General features: G+C 44.4%; 1 protein-coding gene across 4 annotated transcripts in view; it reads right to left on the reverse strand.

The window, feature by feature from the left end:
* The window catches only part of ap2a1 (adaptor related protein complex 2 subunit alpha 1), a 109,816-nt gene that overhangs the window by 25,620 nt on the left and 71,367 nt on the right, over positions 1–12,829 (reverse strand). For 2 of the 4 annotated variants that reach the window (XM_063062916.1, XM_063062918.1), the window contains exons 15-16: positions 10,121–10,260; positions 1,060–1,119 (exon numbers count right to left, since the gene is read on the reverse strand). In XM_063062916.1, the coding sequence (XP_062918986.1) occupies positions 1,060–1,119; positions 10,121–10,260 (200 nt within the window). The remainder of the gene's footprint in view (positions 1–1,059; positions 1,120–10,120; positions 10,261–12,829) is intronic. The other 2 variants (XM_063062917.1, XM_063062919.1) reach the window with 1 other exon arrangement.

Here is a 12,829-nt window from a genome sequence, read left to right on the forward strand (position 1 = left end):
ATGGTAGGGCAGTCTAGGACCAGACGGTACAGCCTCAGAATAGAGGGACGTCCTTTTAGAATGGAGAGGAGGATGAATTTCTTTAGCCAGAAGGTGGTGAATCTGTGCAATTCATTGCTACAGTTGACTGTCGAGGACAAGTGATTGGACATGTTTAAAGCGGAGGTTGAAAGATTCTTAATTAGAAAGGACATCAAAAGTTAAGGGGAGAAGGCAGGAGAATGAGGTTGAGAAGGATAACAAATCAGCCATGGAATGGCAGAACAAACTTGATGGGCTGAATGGGCTAATTCTGTTCTATGTCTTATGCCACCATACCCGAACATATCCTAACTGTACTTGGTTGGCAGCTCCCCCCTCTCTGCTCACCATTAAACCACAGGTGTATTTTTTTGTTTCTTGGATTATCACTACACGTAACTGACTCAAAAGGAACATATTAACATGTTCCTGTGAGATTCATTTGCCTGAAATCTTGACAAAAGCTTCAAACTTGAAAGTGATAAATTTTCAAGATATGATCGTGGCGTTGTGGGCAGTGATATGTTCTAGTAATTAAGCACTCTAAACAAGAGCAGTTTCTGGATCCTTCCTACCTACTTGTAACTGCAACAGCCTAAATAAAATACAGTAATTTATTATTTTTAATTTAGAAAAACAGTGCATAGGCCCTTCTGGCCCTTCGAGTTGCAAACCCCGACAACCCAGATTTACCCCTAAATGAATCACGGGATAATTTACAATGACCAATTAACTTACTGACCGGTATGGCATTGGACTGTGGGAGGAAACAGGAGCACAAGGAGCAAACTCATGCATTCCACAGGGAGGACATACAGAGAATGTCAGGACTGAACTCTGACACCTCCACTGTAATAGCATTGCGCTAACCACCATGTTATTGTGGCGCTCGTGGTATAAAGTCACTCGGGAGTAACCAATATTTCAATTTGGGGGCCTGGACACAGCTTCAGAGCGGATTGTTTGGGGGGTGGGGTGGGGTGAGCGGGGATGGAGGGATCTGAACAGTCCAGGTTTATTCAGCATTACGTAGCTTACTCTGCACAGAGGGCTGCATCCACCAACGAGGCAGGGCTCTCACCCGGCAGATCCAGGCTTCTGCTCCATCCCAAAGCAGAGGCAAGCGTGCAGAGGAACAGAGGGAACAAAAGGAGAGACCAAATCAATGCAACCACCATAGAACTACGCAAAATAAACATCGAGTCACAAGGCTTCTCCTTTAAATTTATGGATTTAAAAACTAACATTATAAGACATTTTGTAGACATACTCTCAGTGGCCACTTTATTAAGTACACCTGCTCATAAATGCAAATATCTAATCAGTTAATCATGTGGCAGCAACTCAATGCACAAGAGCATGCAAGCATGATCAAGAGGTTCAGTTGTTGTTCAGAACAAATATCAGAATTGGGAAGAAATGTAATCTAAGTGACTTTGATCGTAGAGTGATTGTTAGTGCCAGATGGGGTGGTTTGAGTATCTCAGAAACTGCTGATTTCCTGGGATTTTCACGCACAACAGTCTTGTTCAAACACAAGAAAATTTGCAGATGCTGGAATTCCAAAGCAACACACACAAAATGCTGGAGGAACCCTGTAGGCCAGGCAGCATCTATGGAAAAGAGTAAACAGTCGACGTTGTGGGCCGAGAAGTCCTGAAAAGGGGTTTCGGCCTGAAACATCGACAGTTTACTCTTCTCCGTAGATACTGCCTAGTTTGCTGTGTCTACAGAGTTTACAGAAAATGGTACAAATAACAAAAAAAAATCTAGTGAGCAATAGCTCTGTGGCAAAAACACCTTGTTAATGACACACACACAAAATGCTGGAAGAACTCAGCAGACCACGCAGCATCTATGGAAAAGACAGAACAGTCGACGTTTCGCGCCAAGAACCTTCTTGTTAATGACAGAGAGGTCAGAGGACAATGGCCAGATGGGTTCAAGCTGATACGAAGGTGATAGTAACTCAAATAACCGTGCCTTACAACAGTGCAGAAGACCACACCAGGTTCCACTCCTGTTGCCACTTCATTAGGCACACTCCTGTACCTAATAAAATGGCCACTGAGTGTACACGAGAGATGTTTGTGCAGGGAGGGTGATCTCATTTCAGACACCTGACATCAGGCACTGCATTGACCAGACCTGGAATAAAGCACAAACATGACCCCATTCCACTCTCGGATAGCAGAGAGCTTTCTGTAACCAGTTCACATGTTCAGAAGATGAAGGCCTATAGCAAAAGAAGGGCACTTTCACTCTTAGTTATCACTCTGCATTCATAGCTGTGGACAACAGATCTCGGTAGAAACAAGTGTTGGAATCAGTTTTTAAAAATTTTTTTTATAGGATGCTGGTTGAATTAATGCAAGACTAAAATCATAGTTTTATTCGTAGTTTCTTTCTTCCTGACATAATTTGTATTTTTAACTATTTGTATCTTTAACGAACAGGTATTTTTCACAGTATGTGGTGGTTCGTCCCCACTTACTGGCAGAGGGCAGTATAGCAGTTACACAACTGTTTACCACCCTTTTTCACTTTTAATTTGCACATTTACACGTGTTATAATTGTGTAGTCTTTTAATTGGTTTATCTTCATCTAAGGAATTTCTGTTATCTGGAGTATATGGGTAATAGGTTTTTCAAAAGCGCCATACTGAATCTCTTTAAACTGTTTTGTTTCTCAGCTCCTTACTTTGTTTCAAGTGCTCTGTTTAAACTTTAAAATAAACAATCACGAAGAATCAGTTTCTCGCTCATTCCTGAACTAAAAGAACGAAGGGATCGAAAATAGCCAGGATCTGACACTGGCTACAACTGGTTCACTTCTAAATGAGAGATGACACCAATCGTGTTTGGTCTGTGCTACAATTCGGCTCTGGTCCTTGGGGTGAAAAGAGTGCTGGTATCCTTTCGACACAGCCCAATTTTATTGAATTTGGAGATAGAATGTGAAACGGGCTCCTCCATCCACAGTAGCTGCACCACCCAGCAGCCCACCTCTTTAATCCCAGCCTAATTTACAATGACCAGTTGGCAGGTACATCTTTGGGATGTCGGAGGGAACCAGAACACTCTGAGGAAACCCACGCGCTCACAGGAAGGACGTACAAACTTCTCACGGATGGTGATGGGACTGATCTCCAACACCGCGAGCTGCGATAGGGTTTCGCTAGGTGCTAGACTACCGTGGCACCACAAAAGGTGTTTAAAAGAACTAACCAGGTGTGGAGGAAAGAAAAACATAGGCTACCATGTTCAGGTGTTGCTGTTGTTACAGGAATTATTGCTGATGTCAGGGAAAAGCAACTCAAACAGTAATTTGCATCTTTTGGACACAAGTTTAAATCCAATACAGACTGCCAACAGGTAAAACAGCATCAATGTTCAAGACAAGGTGAAATTAGTGAGTCTTGTTGTAGGTATTATTTGTACTAGGGGATCTTGGCCTTACAGAAGTGCATTGTAAACTCCAGAAAAGTGTGTGAAGAGGAAAACTTTGCTGTGTGACTAAAAGGCATCTGAATAAAACTATTAGAAACACCTCAAGACTTCTATATTTCTGCTATTATAACAACACACACAAAATGCTGCAGGAACTCAGTAGGTAAGGCAGCATCGATGGAGTAAACAGACAGTCAAGGGCTTCTTCAGGACTCAGTTCTTCAGCACAAAAATTGTTGTGGAGCACCTCGGAGGCAGAGAAACCACGAACAATATTGAAGATACCGGAGTTTAGCAGTTCAACAGTACACCCTCAATAGTAAGGGGGTTTCGTCTCTTATGTTACTGCGTAGGCTCATTAAAATGGCTTCTTTGCTATGTTATACTTGGGAATGCTTCTTTGTTATGTTAAACGCTGAGAAAGTTTTTGCGGTAGCAGCTTGTTTTGGTTTAGAGTGTGATAAGAATATGTTACGAACCAATTGGGATAGTTGTTATGCTTTTGGTGTATTTGAAGATACTGTATGCGCGGGGTTTTGGGGCAGAAGGTGGGAGAGACAGACAGAGGATGGACCAGGTGCTGTGATGTCCGCTAACGGGGTTGGACCCCGAGCAGGGCGTTCGGCGAGGAGAGGAGACAGGGATGGACCAGTGTGGAGCGTCTGGTCGACCACCATTGTTGGTCCCAGGCGGGGGGTCGAGGTGGTCCCAGAGGTCGCAGGGTGAAGAAGGGCCCTGAGCTCCAACTGTTTGTGCACGAAGAGATTGAACTTTGATAAGTGTGGCGCCTTTTATTTTCCTTTTATATTTTATTCTCTATTAATTATATAGTTCCAGTAATATCTATAAACTGTAAATTATTTAACCATATCTGGTGTATTGTCTGTTATTTGGGTGGGGTGGGTTACATCACACAGCATCCACACAAACTAATTACCCAGTTTGGCGGGGCAGAGGGCTGTTTCCCTAAACGACAGCGAGCCGAGCGACCCTGAGGTTGGCCAGGGGGGCTACATTTAGATTACACGTTCAAAATCATAAATATTCTGTTGTGAGAGATGAGACAGAATCTGTCCAAGGCAAACCAACAACTCGTGTGTGTTGCACTGAGTGATATCAGCAACAATATGATGTACCTGGCTGGAGAAAACTTGAACTGCAGTATCTTCCTTTTGGATTGTGTACAGTTGCTGGATTTTGTATTTCATACAAACTCAAATATCAGGGACTCAGCATTTGTGGTTATCTGTGCAGTGCTCTGTATGGGGTAGGACACACCTAACAAAACTGATGAGAGTTTTTTTTTGAGGAGGTGACAGAGGAGCTTGAGGATGAGGGCACAGGACATTGTCCATATGGAGACAATTTGATAAGCTCCCTCACAGTCAGTTGGATGGCATCCGTTAGTCTCACGAGACCATGGATCTGCGCCTGGAAAGTCTTGCTTCAGTCTCTCCAGGGCGTAAGCCTGGGCAAGGTTGTATGGAAGACTGGCAGTTGCCCAAACAGCAAGTCTCCTCTCTCCACGCCACCGATGTTGTCCAAGGGAAGGGCAAGGGCCGATACAGCTTGGTACCGGTGTCGTTGAAGGAGTTGCCAGAGCAAGGTTGAAAGCAACATCGGACTGCCTTAGGGACTCCAGCTCCGGATTTGTCCTCGGGGTTTACTCCTGAAGCCGAATCCAAGGTTGTCAAGTTGAGGAGTGGTAGTGGGGCCAAGCTCCCACTACCTATAAGTGCTCCTCACGGCATGCGCCTCAAATAGCTTCTGACAACCAAGTCCAACTCCTGGCCTTCTCGTGTGGCTTAGCCTCTAAGCCTGGTCGAACTCTTTCTACTGACAGAAGGGGCGAAGGCAGGTCCTGGTGCCTTAAAACCAGTGCTTTGGGTAGATGGAGCTCATCAACCTGGGAAGGCAGTCCATCTAAGAGAGGGAAAACTCTCATTTCAAACCTCCGCTGCCTTGCAGCCATACCCACTTATAGGAAAGGCTTCGGGAGTAAGCCCTGAGGACAGCCAGTTAATTCAAAAGATAAAGGCGCAGGGGATCTAGGGTGAATTGTAAACATGGATTGAGAACAGGCTTCTGCATAGAAGATGGAACGCCGTTTGCTCTGGCTGGAGGTCCGTGACTGGCGATGTTCTACAAGGACTGGTGCTGGTACTTTGTTGTTTGCAATATATACTCAGTGGCCATTTGATAAGCCTGCTCACTATTGCAAATATCTAATCAATGTGGCAGCATCTCGATGCATAAAAGCATGCAGACATGGTCAAGAGGTTCTGTTGTTCAGACCAAACATCACAATGGGGAAGAAATGTGATCTAAGTGACCTTGGCAGGGTGGTTTGAGTATCTCAAACTCCTGATCTCCTGGGATTTTCACGCACAACATTCACTGGAGTTTACAGAGAATGGTGTGAGAAACATAAAACAGCAAGCGAGAGGCAGTTGTGTGGGTGAAAAAGCCTTAATAATGAGAGAGAATGGCCAGACTGGTTCAAGCTGACAGGAGGGCAACAGAAACTCAAATAACCACACACTACAACAGTGGCGTGCCCAAGAGCATCTCTGAACGGACTACGTGACAAAACTTGAGTGGATGGGCTACAGCAGCAAAAGACCACACCAGGTTCCACTCCTTTACCCAACATATTGGCCACTGAGTGTACAGCACAAAATGTAGAAGGGTGGATCAGTAAGTTTGTAGATGACAGTAAGATTGATGGAGTTGTGGACAATGTAAGAGACTACCAAAGAACATGGCACGGTATAGATCAGTTACAGATATGGGCAGAGAAGTGGCAGATAGAATTTAATTTAGACAAGTGTGAGGCGTTGCACTTTGTGAGGCCAAATGAAAGGACAAAGTATACAGATAATGATAGACCCCTTAATAGCTTTAAGGCACAGAAGGTTCTTGGGAGGCAGATTGATAGTTTACTGAAAGTGGTTTTGCAAGAGGACAAGGTGAAATTGGCAGGTCTGGTATGGCTGCCTTTGTTGGTAGGGATGTTGAGTATAAAAACACAGGATTCATGTTGTAATGATACAAAACTTCAGTCAGACCGCACTTGTCTGCAGCTCTGGTCACCCCATCACAGGACAGATGTGGAGATGAAGAGACTGTGGAGAGGGCGCAGAAGTAGTTTACCAGGACACTACCCAGATCGGAGGTTATGAGCTAAAAGATCGGACAAACTTGAGTTGTTCTCTCTAGAGCAAGGGTTTCCAGCCTAGGGTCCATGGCCCCCTCAGTTAATGGTAGGGGTCTGTGGCATAAAAAAGATTGGAAAGTCCTGCTCCAGAGCATTGAAGACCGAGAGGAGAACTGATAAAGGTTTCCAAAATTCCGACAGGCATAAAGAGGGTCAGCAGTCAGAATCTTTTCCCCCAGGGTAGAAATATCAAATACTACAGGACAAGCTTGAGGCTGGATTGGGGGATTGGACACTTAAAGGCAACATGAAGAACAAAGTTGTTTTTTTTTTTAAAAAAAGCACAATAATAGATGCCTGGAATGGGTTACCAGAAAGTAGTAGAAACAGACAGTTTGGTGGTGCTTTAAGTGACTTTTAGATAGGCACATAAAAATACAAGGAATGGAGAGACAAGCAACACACATCAAAGTTGCTGGTGAACGCAGCAGGCCAGGCAGCATCTCTAGGAAGAGGTACAGTCGATGTTTCAGGCCGAGACCCTTCGTCAGGACTAACTGAAGGAAGAGTTAGCAAGAGATTTGAAAGTGGAATGGAGAGATATGGATGATTACCAGAAGAAAGACCCGTGCCTGTACTTGCTGTATTTTAAATGAATGCGGGGGGGGGGGGGAGAGGGAGAAGGGGAAGGGTCTCATTGAAACCCATCTAATATTGAAAGGCCTGGATAGAGTTGACGTGGAAAGGATGTTTCCTATTGGGGGGAGGGCTCTAGGGTCAGAGGACACAGCCTCAGAATAGACGGATGTCCCTTTAGAACAGAGATGAGGTGGAATTTCTTCAGTCAGAGGGTGGCAAAACTGTAGAATTCATTACCACAGATGACCGTGGAAGCCAAGTCATTGAGTACATTTAAAACAGAGGTTGATAAGTTCTTGATTAGTAAGGGCATCAAGGTTTACGAGGAGAAGGCAGGAGAATGGGGTTGAGATGGATAATAAATCAGCCATGATGAAATTGCAGAGCAGTCTCAATGGGCTGAATGGCCTAATTCTGCTCCTGTCTTATGGTCTTATTTAGTACACACTGGCATCAAGATCAGCACAACATAGTGGACCTATGGCCTGTCTTGTGCTATAATGCTCTATGCTTTAAATTGCATTGTCTGAATCCATTAACGTCTTGTTCAAGAAATGCTCCCAACCCAAGAGATTCACCCCCATCATGTCACCTTTCCAAACTACAAAAAAGGTTGCCATGGCAACAGTACAATGTAAAAGACCGTGTCAGCGTAGTTACTCCATCCTTTGCGACAAGGGTGCAATACCAGCCAAGGGACATTACTTGTCTGGGCCTGAGACTGGATGACCAAACATTAACAGTTCTCACTCTGGCCACAGGGTGGGGCACTTTGCGGTAAAACTACTACACAAAGGTGCAGACAAAACCTGCCCTGTGCACAGCTACTCCAGGAGTTCTGCAGATGCTGGAAGTTCAAGCAACACACATCAAAGTTGCTGGTGAACGCAGCAGGCCAGGCAGCATCTCTAGGAAGAGGTACAGTCGACGTTTTGGGCCGAGCCTGGCCTGCTGCGTTCACCAGCAACTTTGATGTGCGTTACCTGTGCACAGCTAACCATTTTAACTGGAGAGTGAAGCACAGTTTTGCCAGCAATGAAAGGTTTGAAACAGGTTAAAAAAAACAACGCAGAGCTCTCTTTAATTCTCACCTGTGGTTTATATAGAAAATTTTTTAAAAAATTAATTCTGATCATGTCCATATCTCTGCTTTGCAAGCGTCTACAGACGCTGGAAATTTATTTATTTATGGAGATACTGCATGAAACAGGCCCTTTGAGCCACGACCCCCAGCAACCCCCGATTTAACCCTAGCCTAAACACAGGACAATTTACAATGACCAATTAACCCAGTAATTGGTATGTCTTTGGACTGTGGGAGGAAACCAGAGCACCTGGAGAAAACCCACAGTCCATGGGGAGAACAGAGACTCCTTATAGATGACATTGGAATTGTACTCCAAACGCCGACGCCCTGAGCTGTAATAGTATTGCGCTAACCGCCACGCTACAGTGGCCCCCGTGAAAATCTTGAGCAACACACACTAAAATGCTGGAGGAACTCAGTGGGTCAGACAGCATTCGAACTGAGAACTTTCATCATGACCTATCCTGATGAAGGGTCTCGGCACAAAACGTCAACTGTTTGTTTCCCTCAGTACATGGTACCTGCCTGCTAAGTTCCCCCAGTATTTTGTGTGTATTACCCTACTGTGGTGGTGGTGCAGTAGTATCTGCACTGGACTTCAGAGCAAGAGGTCCCGGGTTCGAGTCCGGCTGGCTCTGTGCAGAAGTTCCACTCGTGCTGGGTTGTGCGTTGAGCTAGCAACTTGGCCTTGTGAAATTGACATGTGCTAAAGAAACACCAGGTTGCCACCCAATGTGCCCAATGGTGCAGGGAGGAACTTTACCTTTACCATGTCTAAAACTAACATACAGGAAGGGTGCCCAAATATCACAGCAGTGCTACAAAGCCTGAAATGTGAACCGAGGAACCTTAGTGGGCATAAGTGAAAGTTTAAAAAAACCTCACAGAATATTTACAATGTACTGTATGTCAACGAATCCACTCTTGCCAACCAGTACAACCCTCATCACTACAGTATAGCAACATAATGATCACTTTCTACTTTGTTTTGTTCTAATTGTGTTCTTTCTTGTAAAAATGTGCATCATTTATGTTCCGTTCATGTCTTTCTTGTAAAAATGTGCATCATTTATGTTCCGTTCATGTTTTTCTTTGAACGCTGCCGATCTAATACTGTGTGTTTGTGATTCTGCTCCAAGTTCCTGCACCTGTGCACACGTGTAGCTTTGCTTCCGCCCCGGCTGCGTGTCTGCGGGCTCCGCGACAGTTACTTCGCTCTTCACTGCAGTGAGGCCCAGTTTGTGGGCCTGCTCCGGACTTCGTGTCTCCGGACTCTGTGACATTCAGTACATAGCGGAGTGAACGGAGGCCGAGGCTGTGGGCCTGATCCGGACTTCGTGTCTCAGGGCTGTGACATTCAGTACATAGCGGAGTGAACGGAGGCCGAGGCTGTGGGCCTGATCCGGGCCTCATGCCTGAGGACTCACTTTCATTCTAAATGCCATTTGATTACTTTTATTGTTTGCACAATTTGTTGTTTTCCCTCTTTCTCTTTGCACATTGGGTATTTGTCTTTTTATTTTAAATGGGTTCTTTTGGGTTTCCTGTTTTGTGGCTGCCTGTAAGGAGACGAATCTCAAGGTTGTACTTTGAACTTTGACAGTAAACTTAACTTTGACGTATGTATACGCTGATCAAACAGCCCGAAATTGGCTTTGTACAGATTCATAGTTACACTGGCTGGATTGAAATTAAGTAACACCAGTGGCAAAAGCCCCTCCCAAACCAACAAGAGATTGGAAATTGACTGCATGCTCTACACTTACCGGGAGAAATTGTCCTCAGCTCCTGGTGCCAGAGTCCCAGTGGTGGGCACAGTATCGGAAAATACATCCACCAGCAGACTGCCTCCACCAGCAGGAGCACTCTTCAAGCCAAGCAAGTCAGCAGAAGGGGAAGGCGTGGACTACAGGAAACAGGAGATCCGGTTATAGAACAGCCAAATAAATAAATAAATCACAGCACCGAATTACGACTCATTTATACTAAATGGGCAGGACCATCTATTTTTCCTCAACTGTAATTGCACAACTAGGTAGCCTGTGGTTGAAAAGTGGCTCCATAAAATTTGTGGGAATGCTGTTTCAGTGAGTGAATGGTTATTCTGTAGGAAAGGCTTTCTGAGGATTTACTGGAAGGAGATGGTATCAAAGAAGTTTTGTAAGGCTTCGGTCAGACCGCACAGAGTATTGTTAGCAGTTCTGGCACCCCTCAGAAGAAAGAATGTGCTGGCATTGGAGAGGGTCCAGAGGGGGTTCACGAGAATGATCCCGGGAATGAAAGGGTTAATGTACGAGGAGCATTTTGTGGCTCTGGACCTATACTCACTGGAGTTTAGAAGGTTGAGAGGGGAATCTCACTGAAACTTACCAAATATTGGAAATCCTAGATGGAGTTGACTTGGAGAGGATGTTTCCCATAGTGGGGAGCCTAAGACCACAGGGCACAGCCTCAGAGTAAGAGGATGTCACTTTAGAACAGGGATGAGGAGGAATTTCTTTAGCCAGAGGATGGTGAATCTGTGGAATTCATTACCACAGACAGCTGTGGAGGCCAAGTCATTGGGTATATTTAAAGTGTAGGTTGATAGCTTCCTGTTTAGCTAGGGTTTCAAAGCTTATGAGAAGGCGGGAGAGTGGGATTGAACGGGTTAATAAATCGCTGTGATGGAATAGCAGACGCGATGGGCCAAATGTCCCAATTCTGCTCCTATGCTTGATGGTCTTTAACAGAAATTGGGTCATTCACTTACATTCCAAAAAGGGTTGCTTTTGTAACTTTTGTTGACAATACAACTATTGTCGGCAGAATTTCAGACGGTGATGAGAGGGCATACTGGAGTGAGAAATATCAGCTAGTTGAGTGGTGTCCCAGCAACAACCTTCCACTCAACGTCAGTAAGACTAAAGAACTGATTATGTTCTCTTGGCTACCATCAGGAATGAACACAGAAGCCTGAAAACACACTCAACGATTCAGGAACAGCTTGTTCCCCTCTGCCATCAGAGTTATGAATGGATACTGAACCCATGAACAATACGTCACTACTTTTTTCTATTTTTGCACTACTTATTTAACTATTTAATGTATATACACTTCCATTCACATTTTTTTTTCTATTATTATGTACTGCATTGCACTGCTGCCAGCAAAGACAACAAATTTCACGGCACATCAGTGATATTAAATCTGATTCTGATGATACAGAACATCAGCTCAACAATAATTGGGAGGAGTTACACAGGCAACTGGGACTTGTACAGACTGGCACAATTTGTACAGACTCAGGCCAGAAAGGCCTGTTACCATGCTGTACAACTTTCCACCTGTTATAGTTTTTCATGCAAACTCTAAAAGGGATGTGGATTTAGTGACTTATATCTGCAGTTGGCCAGCAACATCAGTATTAATTACTTCTATTTATTTTTTATTTTGAGAAGATAAGCTGTATTGTGGCGGACTGCAGATTTCTGTGACATTCATGGACTCCGGGTCTGGAATTATTTTTTGTGCGACCGTATTTTACTGATATCTTACATGTGCTCACTCTCTTGTACGTGCTTTGTGCCGTGCGTGATGGTTGGTATTGTGTTTTGCACCTTGGCCCCGGTGTTTTGCATTTGGCTGTATTCATGTATGATTGAATGACAAGTAAACCTGAATTGAATGTAGCACAGAACACTGAGCCACGCTGCCCAGCAGCCCACCAATTTAACCCTAGCCTAATCACAGGACAATTTACAATAACCAACTAACCTACCCAGTACGCCTTTGGATTGTGGGAGGAAACTGGAACATCCGGAGGAAACCCACTTGCTTATGGGAAGGATGTACAAACTTTCTCAGAGGACACCAGAATTAAACTAAAAACTCCAATGTCCCAAGCTGTAATACTGTCACACTAACCGCTATGCTACTGTGGTGCCCAATTATGTTTCAGGAAGGTTAAAGGTCAATTATCTCCAGCACCAGATTCCTATGGTACGGTGAAGTAATTCATGGATTCTCATACCAGCAACCAGCTGGTGCTCCCATTGGTTCTGACATTCATTGTGTCGGAAGAGCGACGCAAAGGACATATTTCAGTTTAGTCTCCTCTGGGTTTCTGAAGTTTGTTTTTCTGCACCAATTTACCTCTTCCCTTCTGGAAGTAGATGGAAGAGGCAGCTCCCAGCCTACTGTAATTAAGATACTATCTCTGACAGTGCAGTGTTTTCTCTATTCAGCACTGAACAACTGCTTGAATTTTGTGCTCAAGTCCCTGAAATGCAACTACAGCCTTCTGAATTGGAGGTAGGTGGTGCAATGTATAGTACCAAGTATGACACATGGTCAGAATTATATACACTCAATGGTCACTTTATTACGTACACCTGCACAGATACCTAATCAGCCAATCATGTGGCAGCAACTCAATGCACAAAGGCTGCAGACTTGGTCAGTTGTTGTTCAGACCAAGCATCAGAATAGGGAAG

This window comes from Mobula hypostoma, chromosome 11 (assembly GCF_963921235.1).
Source record: "Mobula hypostoma chromosome 11, sMobHyp1.1, whole genome shotgun sequence".
NCBI classification, from domain to species: domain Eukaryota; kingdom Metazoa; phylum Chordata; class Chondrichthyes; order Myliobatiformes; family Myliobatidae; genus Mobula; species Mobula hypostoma.